The sequence below is a fragment of the Nymphaea colorata genome, chromosome 10 (genome assembly GCF_008831285.2).
Source record: "Nymphaea colorata isolate Beijing-Zhang1983 chromosome 10, ASM883128v2, whole genome shotgun sequence".
Taxonomy (NCBI): Eukaryota; Viridiplantae; Streptophyta; class Magnoliopsida; order Nymphaeales; family Nymphaeaceae; genus Nymphaea; species Nymphaea colorata.
Genome location: NC_045147.1, coordinates 20,407,467 through 20,421,678, shown reverse-complemented (window position 1 = coordinate 20,421,678; position 14,212 = coordinate 20,407,467). Strand labels below are relative to the sequence as shown.

General features: G+C 39.3%; 2 protein-coding genes across 3 annotated transcripts; both read left to right on the top strand.

Moving 5' to 3' along the window:
• Positions 1–491: 491 nt before the first annotated feature.
• Positions 492–7,327, top strand: LOC116262894 (uncharacterized). Of its 2 annotated transcripts, XM_050080214.1 has the most exons (3): positions 492–802; positions 928–1,060; positions 4,660–7,327. In XM_050080214.1, the coding sequence occupies exon 3, from the start codon at positions 4,826–4,828 to the stop codon at positions 5,639–5,641; it is 816 nt and encodes a 271-aa protein (XP_049936171.1). In that variant the 5' UTR covers positions 492–802; positions 928–1,060; positions 4,660–4,825; the 3' UTR covers positions 5,642–7,327. The 2 variants fall into 2 exon arrangements, with proteins under 2 accessions (XP_049936171.1, XP_031498288.1); XM_031642428.1 differs by lacking the exons at positions 492–802; positions 928–1,060 and adding an exon at positions 2,248–2,378.
• A 2,008-nt stretch (positions 7,328–9,335) lies between these two features.
• Positions 9,336–10,931, top strand: LOC116263311 (CASP-like protein 4B1). Its single transcript, XM_031643002.1, has 3 exons — positions 9,336–9,655; positions 9,854–9,989; positions 10,490–10,931. Exons 1-3 carry the CDS (start codon positions 9,393–9,395, stop codon positions 10,709–10,711), a joined length of 621 nt encoding a protein of 206 aa, XP_031498862.1. The 5' UTR covers positions 9,336–9,392; the 3' UTR covers positions 10,712–10,931.
• Positions 10,932–14,212: the final 3,281 nt, after the last annotated feature.

Sequence of the window (14,212 nt, the reverse complement as noted above, 5' to 3'; positions counted from 1 at the left end):
CCAAGTTAGGGTGGATTTTTTGTTTCACTTTTACTGTTTACCGGTGCAAATGATATCCTCTCCACCTCCGAATATTTCAACCGATCTTCTCTCTTGTTCAGACGTCCCTTTGGGGCACGTAGGATCGGTTCATGCGATCAACTACTGACATGCATTTTACGTTTAGAAGGTAGACTTGGGCACCGGGCCAAGCCGCCACTAGGTACCCGAAACTCGGCCCGATCCAGGCCCGGGTCCGGGTCTTAAATTTGTCATCCGGGCTGCCCGCCTTGTGTCCGGCCCGGCCCGACAGCATAGTCCGGACTATCACTTAAGCCAGTTGGGACCCGTTCAGCCCGTTAATGTATCGATCAAAAATTTTTTCACTCTCTTCTGCTCTTCCACGTTCATTCGACTGCTCTTCCACGTTCATTCGACGCATTTATGATTTGTTAGGGTTTCGTTTGGTTGAAAACAATGGAAAGAGAGAGAGCCGAGACACCGTCGCCGCACTGTTGCCGGTCCGCCACAGTCACCGTTGACCTCCAGTCTGCTGCCGTCGACCTCCGGTCCACCACCCAGCCTTCTATGTGCATGCTGCAGCACCGAGGAGAGACCGTGAGCTGCCGCCGTCGACCTTCGTGTGTAATCCAGTAGTTGTGGCGCAAGGAGAGAGTCGAGAGACCGTGAGCACCGCCGAGAACTAGACGGTCGAGCAGCCCCCGTCGACGCAGTTCACTTGGACGATCGAGAACTTCTCGAGGCTTAACTTGAAGAAGCACTACTCTCATATCTTCGTCGTTGCCGTTGGTGGTTATAAATGGTAGGCGGATCTAATTGTGGGGTCATTTTCTTAGCTTGCATTGGATTAATTGATCGTGTTATGCTGGAACTTGATTTAAGTGACGCATTTAGAACACTTTTTGATCGTTGCGTTGCACATTTCAGCTGATTTCAGGAGGATTTTGATCTTCCCAAAGGGGAATGACATAGACCATTTGTCTTTGTATCTGGATGTGGCGGATTCGACAACTTTGCCTTATGGATGGAGTTCATGTCCTTGACTTTTGTAGCCAGCCAGGTAAGAACAATGAGTTTCCATGTTATCCTGTATGTAATGTTCTAGCTTATCCCATGCTATAAAGGATGAAGAAAGATCCGTTCATCCTCTATTCAAAACAAAACGCTTGTTTCAAAACTCAAGTGGATCATGTTGTAGGAATTTAATTGAACCATAATGATCAAATGCATATCCCTTCGAAACACATTTTCAAAAGAAAACCGTTTATGTATTCTAAAATAATTTACAAAATCTAACATTTATGCTAAGTTAGAAACATAATAACAAACAATATTTCGGAGTTTTAAACAGCAAGAATTTTCTCGGGTATAATACTGCGAGCTTGAAAAAAATAAAAAAAAATACAAGAAAGTATAGTAAATTTTTAAAAATTTAAAAATAAGTAAATTTGCAACAAATGAAATGTAGAAAATGGGAAAAACTGTTTTAAATGAAAAAAAAGGAAAAAAACATGTTCATCATTTTTTTAATGTTTGAAAAAATGTTTTTTTTAGTTTTCAATGGAAAATTTATTGATCGTATTTTTTTTCCTTTTTTTTTAAAAAAAAAGAGAAAGAAAAAAACATGTTTCTTGTGACACTGGTTAGAAATTAATTATACATGCAGATCAGATTAATTTGGGTGGTCTGTGACCTGAGTGCCAGGATGGGCACAGGAAAACCGGCCCCTCTGGATTTTAAAAGACTGTTGAATCATATTTGATTTCTTCTCTTACGAAAATCCATATGCTTCTAAAACATGATTAATAAATGCCCTAAAAATGTATATATGTGAAATATGAATGCAAAATGATGCACCGTCCGAATAACGGTAGTTTAGCGGACCATGGAGAAATAAATTGCCTTTAAAAATAGACCAGTATGAGAAGGGGAAGCTAAATGGCGTTAAAGGTGAAGAGCAGACCACATAGCCAGTTTCCCTTGCTCGCAGGGCCTACACACGCTCGACTTCACGCTTTACCAACTCAGACAGCTTTCATGACAATGAAATTAACCCTTACTATATTGTCGCATGGACAGTGACCGGTGCACGCAACAGATAAGTTTCCAACTCAGACAGCTTTCTATGGGCGGATTTCTAGGGGCGAAATCAGATTTTTTTTTTTTTTTTGGTGAGAGGGATGAATTAGCAGCGGAAATATTATGTTTCAAATTTTTTATATGAGATAAGTAAAAATACCTGCAACTAAACGAACTACCTGCCCCAGTGAACTACTTGATTAAACATGGAGTCTTTTCTCTTCTTTCAATTAGTTTCCAAGATCAGCAATCCCGGGCTCCAGCGCCTTCTCATGTCCTTGGCTTTTGTATGCAGCCAGGTAAGAACAAATACATCTTCTATGTTATCCACTATGTAATGTTCTTGATAGAAAACATAAGGTAGAAGCAACCATAGAAACAGGAACAACAGATTTACGTGGTTCGGCACTCTCGCCTACGTCCACGGAGGAAGAAGAAGGCTGCTATTTTATTTATCTTTCCGTTGTTACAATCCAAGAGAGAAAGAGGGTTTTTATACATTTTGAGTGAGACGATAACCAAGAAAGCGGTTATCGAATCTTTTTCAAAAAATAGAGAAGATTTCTTTCCTTCTCTCTTGATTATCCACAATTACATCGTAACAGCAGAATATAGTTGATTTGGTGTATTGGGCAACACCAATCTTCTTCCACAAATCTCGCAACAGTTCTAGCTCATCCCATGCTTGAAAAGAGGAAGAAGGATCCCTTCATCCTCCATTCAATACCAAATGCTAGTTTCAAAATTCAAGTAGATCATTTGCTCGCAGGGCCTACACATGCTCAACTTATGAGTGCTTTCATGGCTTCCAAACTCAGACAGCTTCCATGACAACGAAATTAACCCCTACCCACCATTCATCCGCTTTTTGTAAGTATGGCTTTCACGGCCTTTAGTTTGTGCTTCGTCTGCATTGTACTCTTTTCCCTACAGAGTCTTCAAAGCATGAACTTGATGTTCTCTTCCCTTCGATGCAAACTCGCGGGATGGTTCTTTGCTTATTCAACACATAAATCTTTTTTGCCAATATTTCCCCTTCCCAAATAGCTTCTAATAACTTGAGAAAGGTTCTCACTAAATCAAATCATTTTAATCTATCCTCTCTTTCCTCATGGAACTGAAATACTCTTTGATCCCCTTCTCTCCATTTCTTCTTCAATTTATCGTCAAATTAATATTTTGGATCCCATAGTACAGAGCTTTTTTGCCATTGAAAATCAATATTTGGGTGTTCTCTTCCCTTCACATCGGCAGTTGTGCAATTGCGTCGAAGAGTTGTGGTAATTATTGACAATATCTCTCCACTCTTTCGTGTATCAGTGTAATCAAGTTGGCAACTCTTGTTATAATATTTCTGCATAAGTTAAGGCCGAGGAGTAGTAAAAAGGCAACGGGCGTGCGTGGTTGTTCATGCTGATCTGTTGACAATGACTGCGCGTGATCTCTATGCGTTGTACTTTGAATTAACAAAACATAAGCCGATTGGCTATATTTGTTGCATGGAGACTGAGTTGCATATATATATATATATGTATATGTAAAGTAGAATAAACCAAGTGGGAGCAGGAGCACGACTTTGATAAGTTTGATCGTGAATAAATCATCATCTTCTTCAAGCTCTCAAAGAAAAGCAGCTGTGTTTTTCTCTAAAACATAAATTGTTCATCAAAAAACAGTATGTGAAGAATATCAACCTAAATTTCATCGCTTATATAAAAAATCAATTATACACCAATTCATACAACCTAGCATTGAAACCATAAAACTATTACTTGGTTTGTGACTTGCATTTGCAGGACGAAGAAGAAGAAAAAATAAAGAATGACAAAGAGAGAGAGAGGGAGAGAGAAAGAGAAAGGAATGGAAAAATAAAAATAAAAAAAGAATCAGAAGACATAGTAAGAAAAATGAAAAAAAAAAACAATTGAATCGAGTTTAAACAAGCCAAGCATGTGTAACTCGAACTCGTCTGTTTTAACTCAGACTTGTTTAGTAAATGAATCAAGCTTATAAGAACGAGGAGGAATCATTGTACATCCCTCGTAACCATGGGCTTTTTATTCTGATGCACGGGAAGATCGCAGCAGAGTCTTCCAGGGTACGTGCGGCGCGCTTGAGGCCTCTCTCAGATGGGGAAGAGGAAAACCCTAGAAACCAATGTTTCAGGCAACCCTTGCACGACCCCAGGGACCACTACCATTTTATAATAAGAACAATTACGGATTCCACCCATCAAAGAGTCCGTAATTCCGTTGTGTTCACACTAGCTAGGAATGAGTATGGTTAAGTTGTCCGGTTGAACTTTGCTATTTGTTGTTTTGTTGCATGACTTATGCCTACTTTGTGCATTTATTGTAATTAAGCTTATGTTCTATTGTGGATTGTTCACTGGGTTAGTAGGACCCAAGGCTCTTTTGTTCATTTTGATCAGTCCCCATATTGCATATAGAGGAACATGTAATTCTCATTTTGAGGAGAACAACTCTTTTTTGTTAGTAAATGTATGATATTGTTAAATTTAAAAGTTGTTTGCTCTATGTTACTGTTAGAAATTTAAAATTTTGTTGTGATTTCAATTAGGTGACATGAGCAACCACTAGGATCTCCAAGCCGGCTATCATCTCCACAAGGGCAAATCCCAAAGACGTTGAAGCAAAAAGTGTTTACACAAAGGAAACCACAAGGATCACCGAGCCAGCCCTAGAGGCAATCACAAGGATTTTCGAGCAGAGGTTTTCATTTCTACATGGGCAACCACAAAAGTCTCCAAAGTAGGCCTTCACTTCCACGGGGGCAACCACAAGGCTATGCAACCAACCGGCGTTTACCTCCACAGGAGCATCCAACTGGCGTTTATGTCCACACAGACAACCAGAAGGATACTCACCGCCATGGAGGTAATCATAAGTCCCTCTACGAGGGCAACCATTGGAATCCTCAATCCGTGCACACAAGCAATAGAGGCGTTCACAGCCTTATGAGCAATCATGAGGCCCCTCCACAGGGCAACAAGAAGAATCCTCAATTCAGACTTGACGTCCACACGGGCAACCAGAAGGGTACTCAAGCAAGCAACGTTCACCACCATGAGAGTGATCAAGAGTCCCTCCATGGCGGCAACCACTGGGATCCTCAATCCAGCCTTTACGTCCACATAGGCAGTAGAGGCGCTCACCTCTATAGAAGTGATAATCATGAGGCTCCTCCACAGGGCAGGAAGAAGGATCCCCAATTCAGACTTGACGTCCACACAGGCAACCAAAAAGGTACTCAAGCAAACAACGTTCACCACCATGAGAGTGATCAAGAGTCCCTCCATGGGGGCATCCATTGGAATCCTCAATCCAGCCTTTACGTTCACATAGGCAACAGAGGCGCTCACCTCTATAGGATTGACAATCATGAGGCCCCTCCACAGGGCAACAACAAGGATCCCCGATACAGGACACGCAACCACAAGGAAAGAGTTGCCCAGCAGCTCGCCGCTCTTGCGCTATGGGGCAATCACGAGGATCGACAACCCGGCGGCCTTACCTCCAGAAGCCCAAGAATATTCACGTAAACGGCAATGCCCAGCAGTTCGCCGCTCTTGTGGGAGGAGGCAATCACGAGGATCGACAACCCGGCCTTTACCTCCACAAGGCCAATCACTAGCATATTCAAGCTGCCACCGTTTTACCGGAACGGATTGCGTACAAGGCCGATCACAAGCACAAGGATATCGAAGCAAGCATCGCTTCGAAACCGGTTATGTGCTCAAAAAATTCTAAAAATATAAAAAAGCTTTTTAGAAGAAGAAAAAAAGGTTAAGGGCGTGTTTGGATACCCGCTCAAACACTGGTTTTTGCCTGTGAAACCCTGTTTTGGGGGTGTTTGGGCATAGTCCAAACTCAGTATTAAGAAAACAGAGTTTTCAACAAGTTTTGCATAACCTGGTGGGGTTTTTTTTTTGGCAGCCAAAACAGCGTTTTGAGCATGTGGGGCGTCTGTAAATAAAAGTATTCAGTATGTGGGTGGGCAATCGCTTCTTGGGTTTTCTCTCCAGCGAAGAGGATGATGGTGGCGACAAAGGTTCAGCATCTATACGGTGGATGAGGATGCAAGGAGGCTGGTCCTTTATATATGCACTTATGAATGTTTGATTTATGCTTCTTTAAATAAAAAAACTTTCATTGCCTAGAGGTGTTTGTTATCTATGCAGTCGCGAAGTTCCCTCGCCAAGATTTGATCATGCAGCTACAGTACATGTTGAGCATTATCTTTTAATTTTTGGTGGTAGTTCTCATTCGGCATGCTTTGATGATCTTCATCTTCATGTATTAGACTTACACACAGTGAATATCTTGAGTAGTTATAATCTCGGATAATTTTAGAGTTTATCTTCTGTTACTCCAAAGTTCTTTCATGTGCCTGAGAACTTGGAAGTCCTTGTCTGCTGCAAATGGCTAGCTAGTTTGTTTGGGTTGGAACACATAACGACGTGATCCACACAATGGCTAGCTAGTTTGTTTGAGTTGGTGCATCGAAAAACCATCTTTTGTCATCCAAACAAAAACCAGATTTTCAAAAGTGAAAAGCTTGTTTTTGTCATGCACCTAAACAACTAAAACCAGATTTTGAAAACTCTTCAAGGAAGTAATTTTCACAAAACCAAGTTTTGATGAAAACCATATCTTCAAGAGGTTCATCCAAACGCTACCTAAAAGTTTATAATGTAAAATTTTTGTAAAAAAATTTGAAACTACTTCAATCCTCTTTTTTTTTTTTTTCCCCTTCTGCGCATTTTTCACCCTTCTGTGTATTTGTATGTGCACATTTTAACATCTCCTGTTTTACTTCCACATGGGCAATCACGAGGATTATCAAGCCAGCCTTTACCCGAAAAGAGGCCGCAAGGCTATTCAAGCAAGCAGCGTTTACCTCCACAATGTACTCAATACAAGAATGCAGGGGAAACCAGTTACAACGTGAATTACAATGACAACTTTACATCTTTTATCAAGTAATGGTTCCAAACCAGGGAAGATGTAGTTCCCAATTTTTGGTGGTATATTTGACAAACCAAGAACAACGTTTTCCATGGGGAGCAGCATCTTCATATACTGACTTTGGCTAGTCGAATTTTGCGTCATGTTCGCACTATAGTGGCTCAACGATGGGCAATCCAGTTCTCACCATTGTCTATGCTGGGCCTTTTGTTCCTCAGCCTTCACGATGCTTGATGCAATATTGGCTCTGTTTTCTTCATTCTGTACCTCTCATCATGTTTCCAACCATGGTTGAGTCTATATCATGTTATGCAATGTTTCTCTCTCTCTCTCCCTCTATACCTATATATATATATATATACACACACACACACACACGAGCTGACTATTTACTAGCATTTTTGAGCAGTACCTTTTTTCAGCCTACAAGATTTGCGTCTTTCTGGCTCTTGATTTTTAGCCGTCATAAAAACGTTAATACAAGCTGGTTTCCAACCATAAAAAGCCTTGATCTACGCCCTGCCCCTAATACGTGCTGACTTCCACAATTTTCAAAATGCAAAGCCTACTTACAGATTGATGTTGTAATTTTTCCTCTCCCCTTATTCATGCCCACTAAGACATCTCTCTGCATGAATTCTCACATAGCAATCCATGAGCCCAATAGGAAAGTAATCTGGTAATTGGGCGCGTCATATGCAAAGGAGGGAAACAGAGGTGAAAGGGAACAATCATAACAAGGTTGTGGAGTAACTCTACTCTTTAAAGCTGCAACAAAAAACTAACAGAGCTTTCTCTTGATTCAGCAGGAAAGTTGGATTTGCTTCAGTGCCAAAAGCTGCTGCTAGCATGTTTTTATAAGATAGTTCATACCACAAGTGCAGCCTGATTTATGTCTTTCTCCAACGGATTGTCCTATAAATGCCAATAAAAAACAGAAATGCTTGGACATTAGAAAATTGCGCTAGATACACTAGGCTTATTTGAACATGGAGTTTAATAATAGATACTTGTACTCCACACAATTATTAAAGAATAGTTATGTTAGAAAACGAATCCTTGAATAATATTGCCAAAGAAATTACCTTTACAGACAACCAAAACAGCCAGAAAACATGTACACGATAAAATTTCCAAAGATGTACATAGTAAGAAATCATAACAAATCGACGATGCTTGCAGGCAGTGTGAAATGGATGAATATATCTACATTGCTGAGAACAAATACAAAATAACAATCACAGTGTGACACTACTGAATTCCCAACAAGAGAAAAAACACTCAAACTGATTGGGAATTTAGGAAATAAAGTACAAAAACACCTCAAAAAGAAACCGTGCTAAGTGTCCACTACATTACGGTTAATGTACCGCACAAATAAGGTTCTAGAAGGATGCTATCCACAAGGATGTTCACCAGGCGAGGACCCACAGCTCCTAATTACCTAGAAGCATCTGAGATAAAAAGAGCATACCAAACAGAAGCAGTAAAGAAGAAGAAGAAGAGGAGGAAGAAGAAGAAAAAAAAAGATATTTGTTCGGTTGAAATTTTATTTGTTCAACCTTGTGCAAAGTCATCAGCACGTATCAATGTAAACGCATCTTCGGAACCTTCGCTCTGTTTCTGTCAAAATCTGCTTGTTGTTGGCACGATGCTTTCATTTGTCTACGGTCGAAAAGAAAGCTGCGGGCTCATGCCAGGAAAGCAGCAATTAAAAACGAGTTTACCGCTCATGTCAACAAAGCTATATGACCATGTGTGATAACATAGTTTGAGGAACAACGGTAAACTGCAATCGACAAAAAGATAAAAACACAAAAGAAGAAGATGAAGAAGAAGGAACCAATTTTTGGGAAAAGCTTACATTTCCATTGATTTCACACATAACGAATCCTTCTAACAGCAAATGAGAAGCCGAGCTTACATTTCCATTGATTTCACCATAGTGAGTAGTAGACTTTGGCAGCGGCCGGCCTTTTCTTTTGAAGGTGGTAGTCAACGAACAAGATATAGCGCTGGCTTGCATTGACGATAAGATAAACTATATATGTACGGGTCAGAATTCAGCAAAGGCTAAAGAAAGAAGTTCCTTTAGAATATAGGCGACCCTCATTTTAAATTGCTTAATTTATTTTTCTTAATTTTCTTCTGCTCTCACGCTATCAAGGTCAACGACTTCTCGGTCGTCTTCCAGCGAGATCGTAGGTGTGTCTATAAAGAAGCAACGTGACCGGTACAGAAAGCCACGAACCCCTTGCACAGTTCTTTTTGTCTGGGAAGAATATTAAACTTCAAGTATTCTTCGATCCCTAATTGCCATCTCTCATGGAGAAAGCAGAAGGTTCAATGCCTGTGCCTTTCCCTCCACAGAGGCAACCACCATGGCAAAGCTCTGAGACGGTCAGCCCGCAGCCACAGGCGACCGGATGGACCGCTGCTCCCGTGCCGGACAAAAGAGCAGACACCATCGTGATGGTCAGCTTAGTCTTAACCGTGCTCGCTTTGATCTTCTCCTTCCTCTCCATGGTCATCATGGCTTCAAACAACAACTATGTTGAGGCGCGTTTCACAGACTTCGAAGAGTTGAAGTATGCCACTACTTCCATACAGAACTCTGCCATCTTAATTTGCTGAATATTTACACTGCGTTAAAGCATTCTGAGATCTGACGTCTATATATGAAGTAAACAAATGTTTCAGTTTCCGAATATAAATCAAACTTAATTTTCTTGGAGCAAAAGTTGAAAAGCCTATGTGAAACGTTTTCTCTTTTGGTGGATGAATAGGTACCTCATTTCCATAGCCACGATAGCATGTTTCTACGCATTTCTACAGCTTGCTCTTCTCGTTTTCCAATTAGCCTCCAAGAGCAAGCCGGAGCACCGCCGCCATATCATGTACTTGGCTTTTTTAGGCAGTCAGGTAAGTGCAGATCATGATTTTGAATTCCCATGTTTCCAGCAGTACTGTATACAACCTAACTGCCATGCTGTTCAAGGAGGATGAAGGTTCACCCTCTACGCTCTTAACCCTAACAATCTGTACTTATTCAAAACTAATCCCTTTTTCAAGTAGAACATCAAATTATGGGAACAAAACCATCATAATCAAATTCATACACCTTCTATGTACCAAAAAAAAAATCGATACACCTTCAAAACATATTTTGAAACAAAAAACTGTTTATGTATTCTAAATTAATTTACAACCTAAGTTTTTTATGTTTAGAAATTAATCATATAGAAATGGAAATGTCTTAGAGTAAGAAATTGGTAGCTACTGGGACAAATCATAAACATTGAACGCCCAGATCACATTTTAACGTTGCTGTCAACTTGCTAACTAAATGAAAGACTGAGTCGTGCATGTGGAGGTTATTTATGAGTACCATTTAACAGTTTAAACACGTATATCTCTTGCAGATATTAGCCTACCTCCTCATCTCTGCAGCATCGGCCGCTCTTCCCAACACCAAAGCCTTATTCGACTACTATAACGCACTTCCCATAAAAATCGGAAGCGAAGTCCTAAAAGAGTTCTTGGATAAGAGTGCCGCTTCTATAAGCATGGCTGTCTTCGCCTTCATCTTCTTCGCCATCTCTGCTGTGCTCTCCGCTTGCAAAGCTTTCAAGACGTGCACGTGATCATACTCTCCCATTCAAATAGCCACAGTGCTGCAATTTCATGTGTGATCAAGTTGGGATCCAAGTTCTATTATAATTTTCTCTGTAAGATAAACCAGGGTTCGAGTTGTAAAAAGGCAAACGACGTCGATCGAAGGGAAATAAGCCGAAATATTTGTCATCAATTTGACTTCTGTACGTGTAACTTGCGTTCTGCATGCACATCGTGTTTTCATTGTCCGTGCTTGATCTCAATGTGCTGTAATTTGAACTAATGAAAAATCTTGATTTTTATTTTTTTCGACAATTATGTTATAATTGTAGACATTAGGATCCACTTTCCATGAGCTTGAACTAACCATAGCATATATTTGGGATTTTTGCACATGAATTTGGTAATCTTATTGTCTTGAGTATAATGCACACTTGCCACGCCTTTTCTTTGGGATACCATTGTATGGTTTGGTTAAATTAAGCAATATTTACAGCCACCGCTTTCAATTACCTGAGCATAGGCCTAAACGCGAGAGCATTCAAGATGACAGAGGTTGGTAGTTACGATAAATTGTAAGCATCTAATGACTGACCATCACATCATAAAAGTGGTATTTTGATGTTCTTAAACCGTTCGCTTTTAGAGGTTGTAAGATTACCCCATTATGAAATATGAATACAAATTAATGACGCACTGCTTTAATAGCGGTGGATTAATGGACAATGGAAATGAATTGTCTTGGAAAATAAACCAGGATTAAGAGAGAAAGCTAAAGGTGTTAAAGGTGGAAGACAGTAGACTAAGTGAAACCAGGTAGCTTTGACTTATCGGCTTTCATGGCTTCTAAATGCAGATTGCTTTCCTGACAATAAAAATAAGCCCTACCCACCATTCCTAAGTTTCAAAGTAAAGCTGGAGGTGCAGTTAAATGGAAGACTTGGCAAGCTCCTATCCTTGTTGACTGACATTTCTGCAGTTAAATAAGCTTCCTTTCTTATAAGGTAGCCCGTACTCTGCTTTGAAAGAATCTTATTCGATCATCATGTAGAAATGAAGTCTCAACCTACGCTTTGCTCGGATTTTAGGGGGAATAAAGGCGATTAACACGGAGTCAGCGTGTTTGGGAACGAAACTTATATATTTAAGAGGCATATCATCTGCACTCAACCCATATGCACCTAAAGAAAAGGACGTATTTTGGTAGTTATTTAAAATTTTGACCTTTTTAATCTTTTCACTTTTTTAGATTTTTTTTTTTTTTTGTCTTTTTATTTTCGTCATTAGCTATACTGACGCAGCTAAAATTTGGATCCAGCTTGTTTATTTTTATGGCTTTTGCAACACAAAATCATGATTCTTTTTAATTTCAAGCATTGACCTTTCTTTATTTATTTATTTTCTTTTTTGGTTGGCGGTGTTATTCCTCCAAATAATGTGCTACTTGGTTGCTCATAGTAAATCTACCTTTGGCAAGATTTTCCTTTTAGATGGTGGAGAGATTGTCTGGTCCCAAAAACAGGGAGATGCTACTTGCAACCACTTTAGTTGTCTGAAAGATTGAAAATTAGAATTGGTAATAAGTCATGACTCTAGTTATACCAAGATAATCAATTAAGCCATAATATAGTTGATGAAAATAAAGTTGGGAGCTCGAAAACAAACATACAATGTGCATGCATGAAGAATAAGTTTTTCAGATTAGTCCGTTTTTTCTTTTTTCTTTTCTTTTTTTTTCCTTTTCTTTTTTGGCTTTTCACGACTTGAGATACTGAACTCTTCACCGGATCAAAAGCCTGGAAACGGAAGAACAAGCCAGGTTTTGTTAAAAACATTCAATGTGATCAAAACTGAGATTCAATGAACTCTAGAAAGCTTATTAAGCATTTATTAATTTGAAACAAGGAAAGAAAGAAATCTTCAATATATAAACAAGCAACGAACGCGCGCGCCAACTATTTTAGTTAATTTTTTTCATTATAAGTTTCTAAGCTGTCAAGGTCGACGAATTTTCGATCGTCTTCCAGCTAGATGTTAGGTGTATATAAAGCAGCAAACTGATCGGTACACAAAACCACAAACCTCCACTCTGATCCTTTCTCTTTGGGAAGAACAAACTAAATTCGAATATCCTTCGACCCCTAATTCCCATCTCTCATGGAGAAAGCGGGAGAATCAAGCGCAGTCCCTTGTCCTCCACGGAGGCAACCACCATGGCAATGCCCTGAGACGGCGATCCCCCAACCGCTGCCGGCCGCATGGACAAGTGCTCCTCTACCGAGTAGAAGAGCAGACACCATTGTGATCGTCAGCATCGTCTTAACCACGCTCGCCTTGATCTTCTCCTTCCTCCTCTCCATAGTCATTGTGGCTTCAAACAACAACTATGATGAGCTGTACTTACAGAATTCCAAGAGTTGAAGTAAGCCATCACTTCCATGTACAACTCTCACATCGCTTCCATAGATCGTCACCTCATCGCCAGGGAACATGCGCTTGATGAGACGAACACCACTGGTCTCTTAATGGGCGATTTCTAAAGATCAGCTAAGCAAATTTAGATTCATGACGTTTTATAAAATAGATAATAAGAATTAAACATCAATAATAGATTTTGAACATAAAACCTTTGCTCAACTCACAAGAACACTCACTGTACTAAATAAAGGGTTGACTAACAATCCCAATAAACCAAGTTTGCATAATTCAGTGTTTGCAACTTGCACGCAATTCTGAATTTGTTCATTGATTTCAATCATTCGCTCAAAGCCAAGTCATTCAATAAACGAGTGAAGCTCAGGCCTAGCTTTGTACCGTTCGACTCTTGGTGCACACAATTAACTTTCTCTCTCTCTCTCTCTTTTATTTATATATATATATATATATATATATATATATATATATATATATATATATATATACCAAAAAAATAATAAAAAAAAGTAAAAAAAGACTTTTTTATAATTACCAACATACCCTCCCTTTTAGGGGAGGAGGGAGGGGAGGGCCTGCCTAGGTCATGGCCCACATTAGCTAATGAAAAAAAAAAATTACATTAAAAAAATAAAATATTTTAATTACGTCATGTATTTTTTAGATTTTAATTTAATTTGACCATACTCGAATCTAGAGGTTAGACTGTCGGCCACTAAAAAAAATCTTGATTTCACCCTGCTCCCTTTCCTTTAGACATATATAGGTTGCGTGCACCTAACAGTGCACCAAGTCACTCTCACCTATGGAGTTCTGTTTTTCCTTTTGGGTAAAAATATTAGACATTTATGAAACCATGCCCAAAGAAGGAGTTGTATGAAATTTTCAAGGAGTTCTTTAAAATTTTCAACGACTTATCATTTTGAAGTCGCCTATGGTTTTGCGAATCTTGTTATACATGTCATACTATTAAGTTTTTATGTATCAGTATGGACAAAAATACTTTAGTTAATAAAAAAATAAATTGTAAAAATCTAAAAATAATAAAAAAGACATTTTTTTTAAATAATTACCTAATTTGTTAATCACTTTTGCTT

Bases quoted from the DNA above. Each gene is read 5' to 3' on its own strand.
- LOC116262894 (XM_050080214.1), top strand. From the start codon at position 4,826: ATGGGCAACCACAAAAGTCTCCAAAGTAGGCCTTCACTTCCACGGGGG.
- LOC116263311 (XM_031643002.1), top strand. From the start codon at position 9,393: ATGGAGAAAGCAGAAGGTTCAATGCCTGTGCCTTTCCCTCCACAGAGG. The intron at 9,656-9,853 runs GTATGCCACTAC...GTGGATGAATAG, and splicing joins ACAGACTTCGAAGAGTTGAA to GTACCTCATTTCCATAGCCA. The intron at 9,990-10,489 runs GTAAGTGCAGAT...TATCTCTTGCAG, and splicing joins TGGCTTTTTTAGGCAGTCAG to ATATTAGCCTACCTCCTCAT.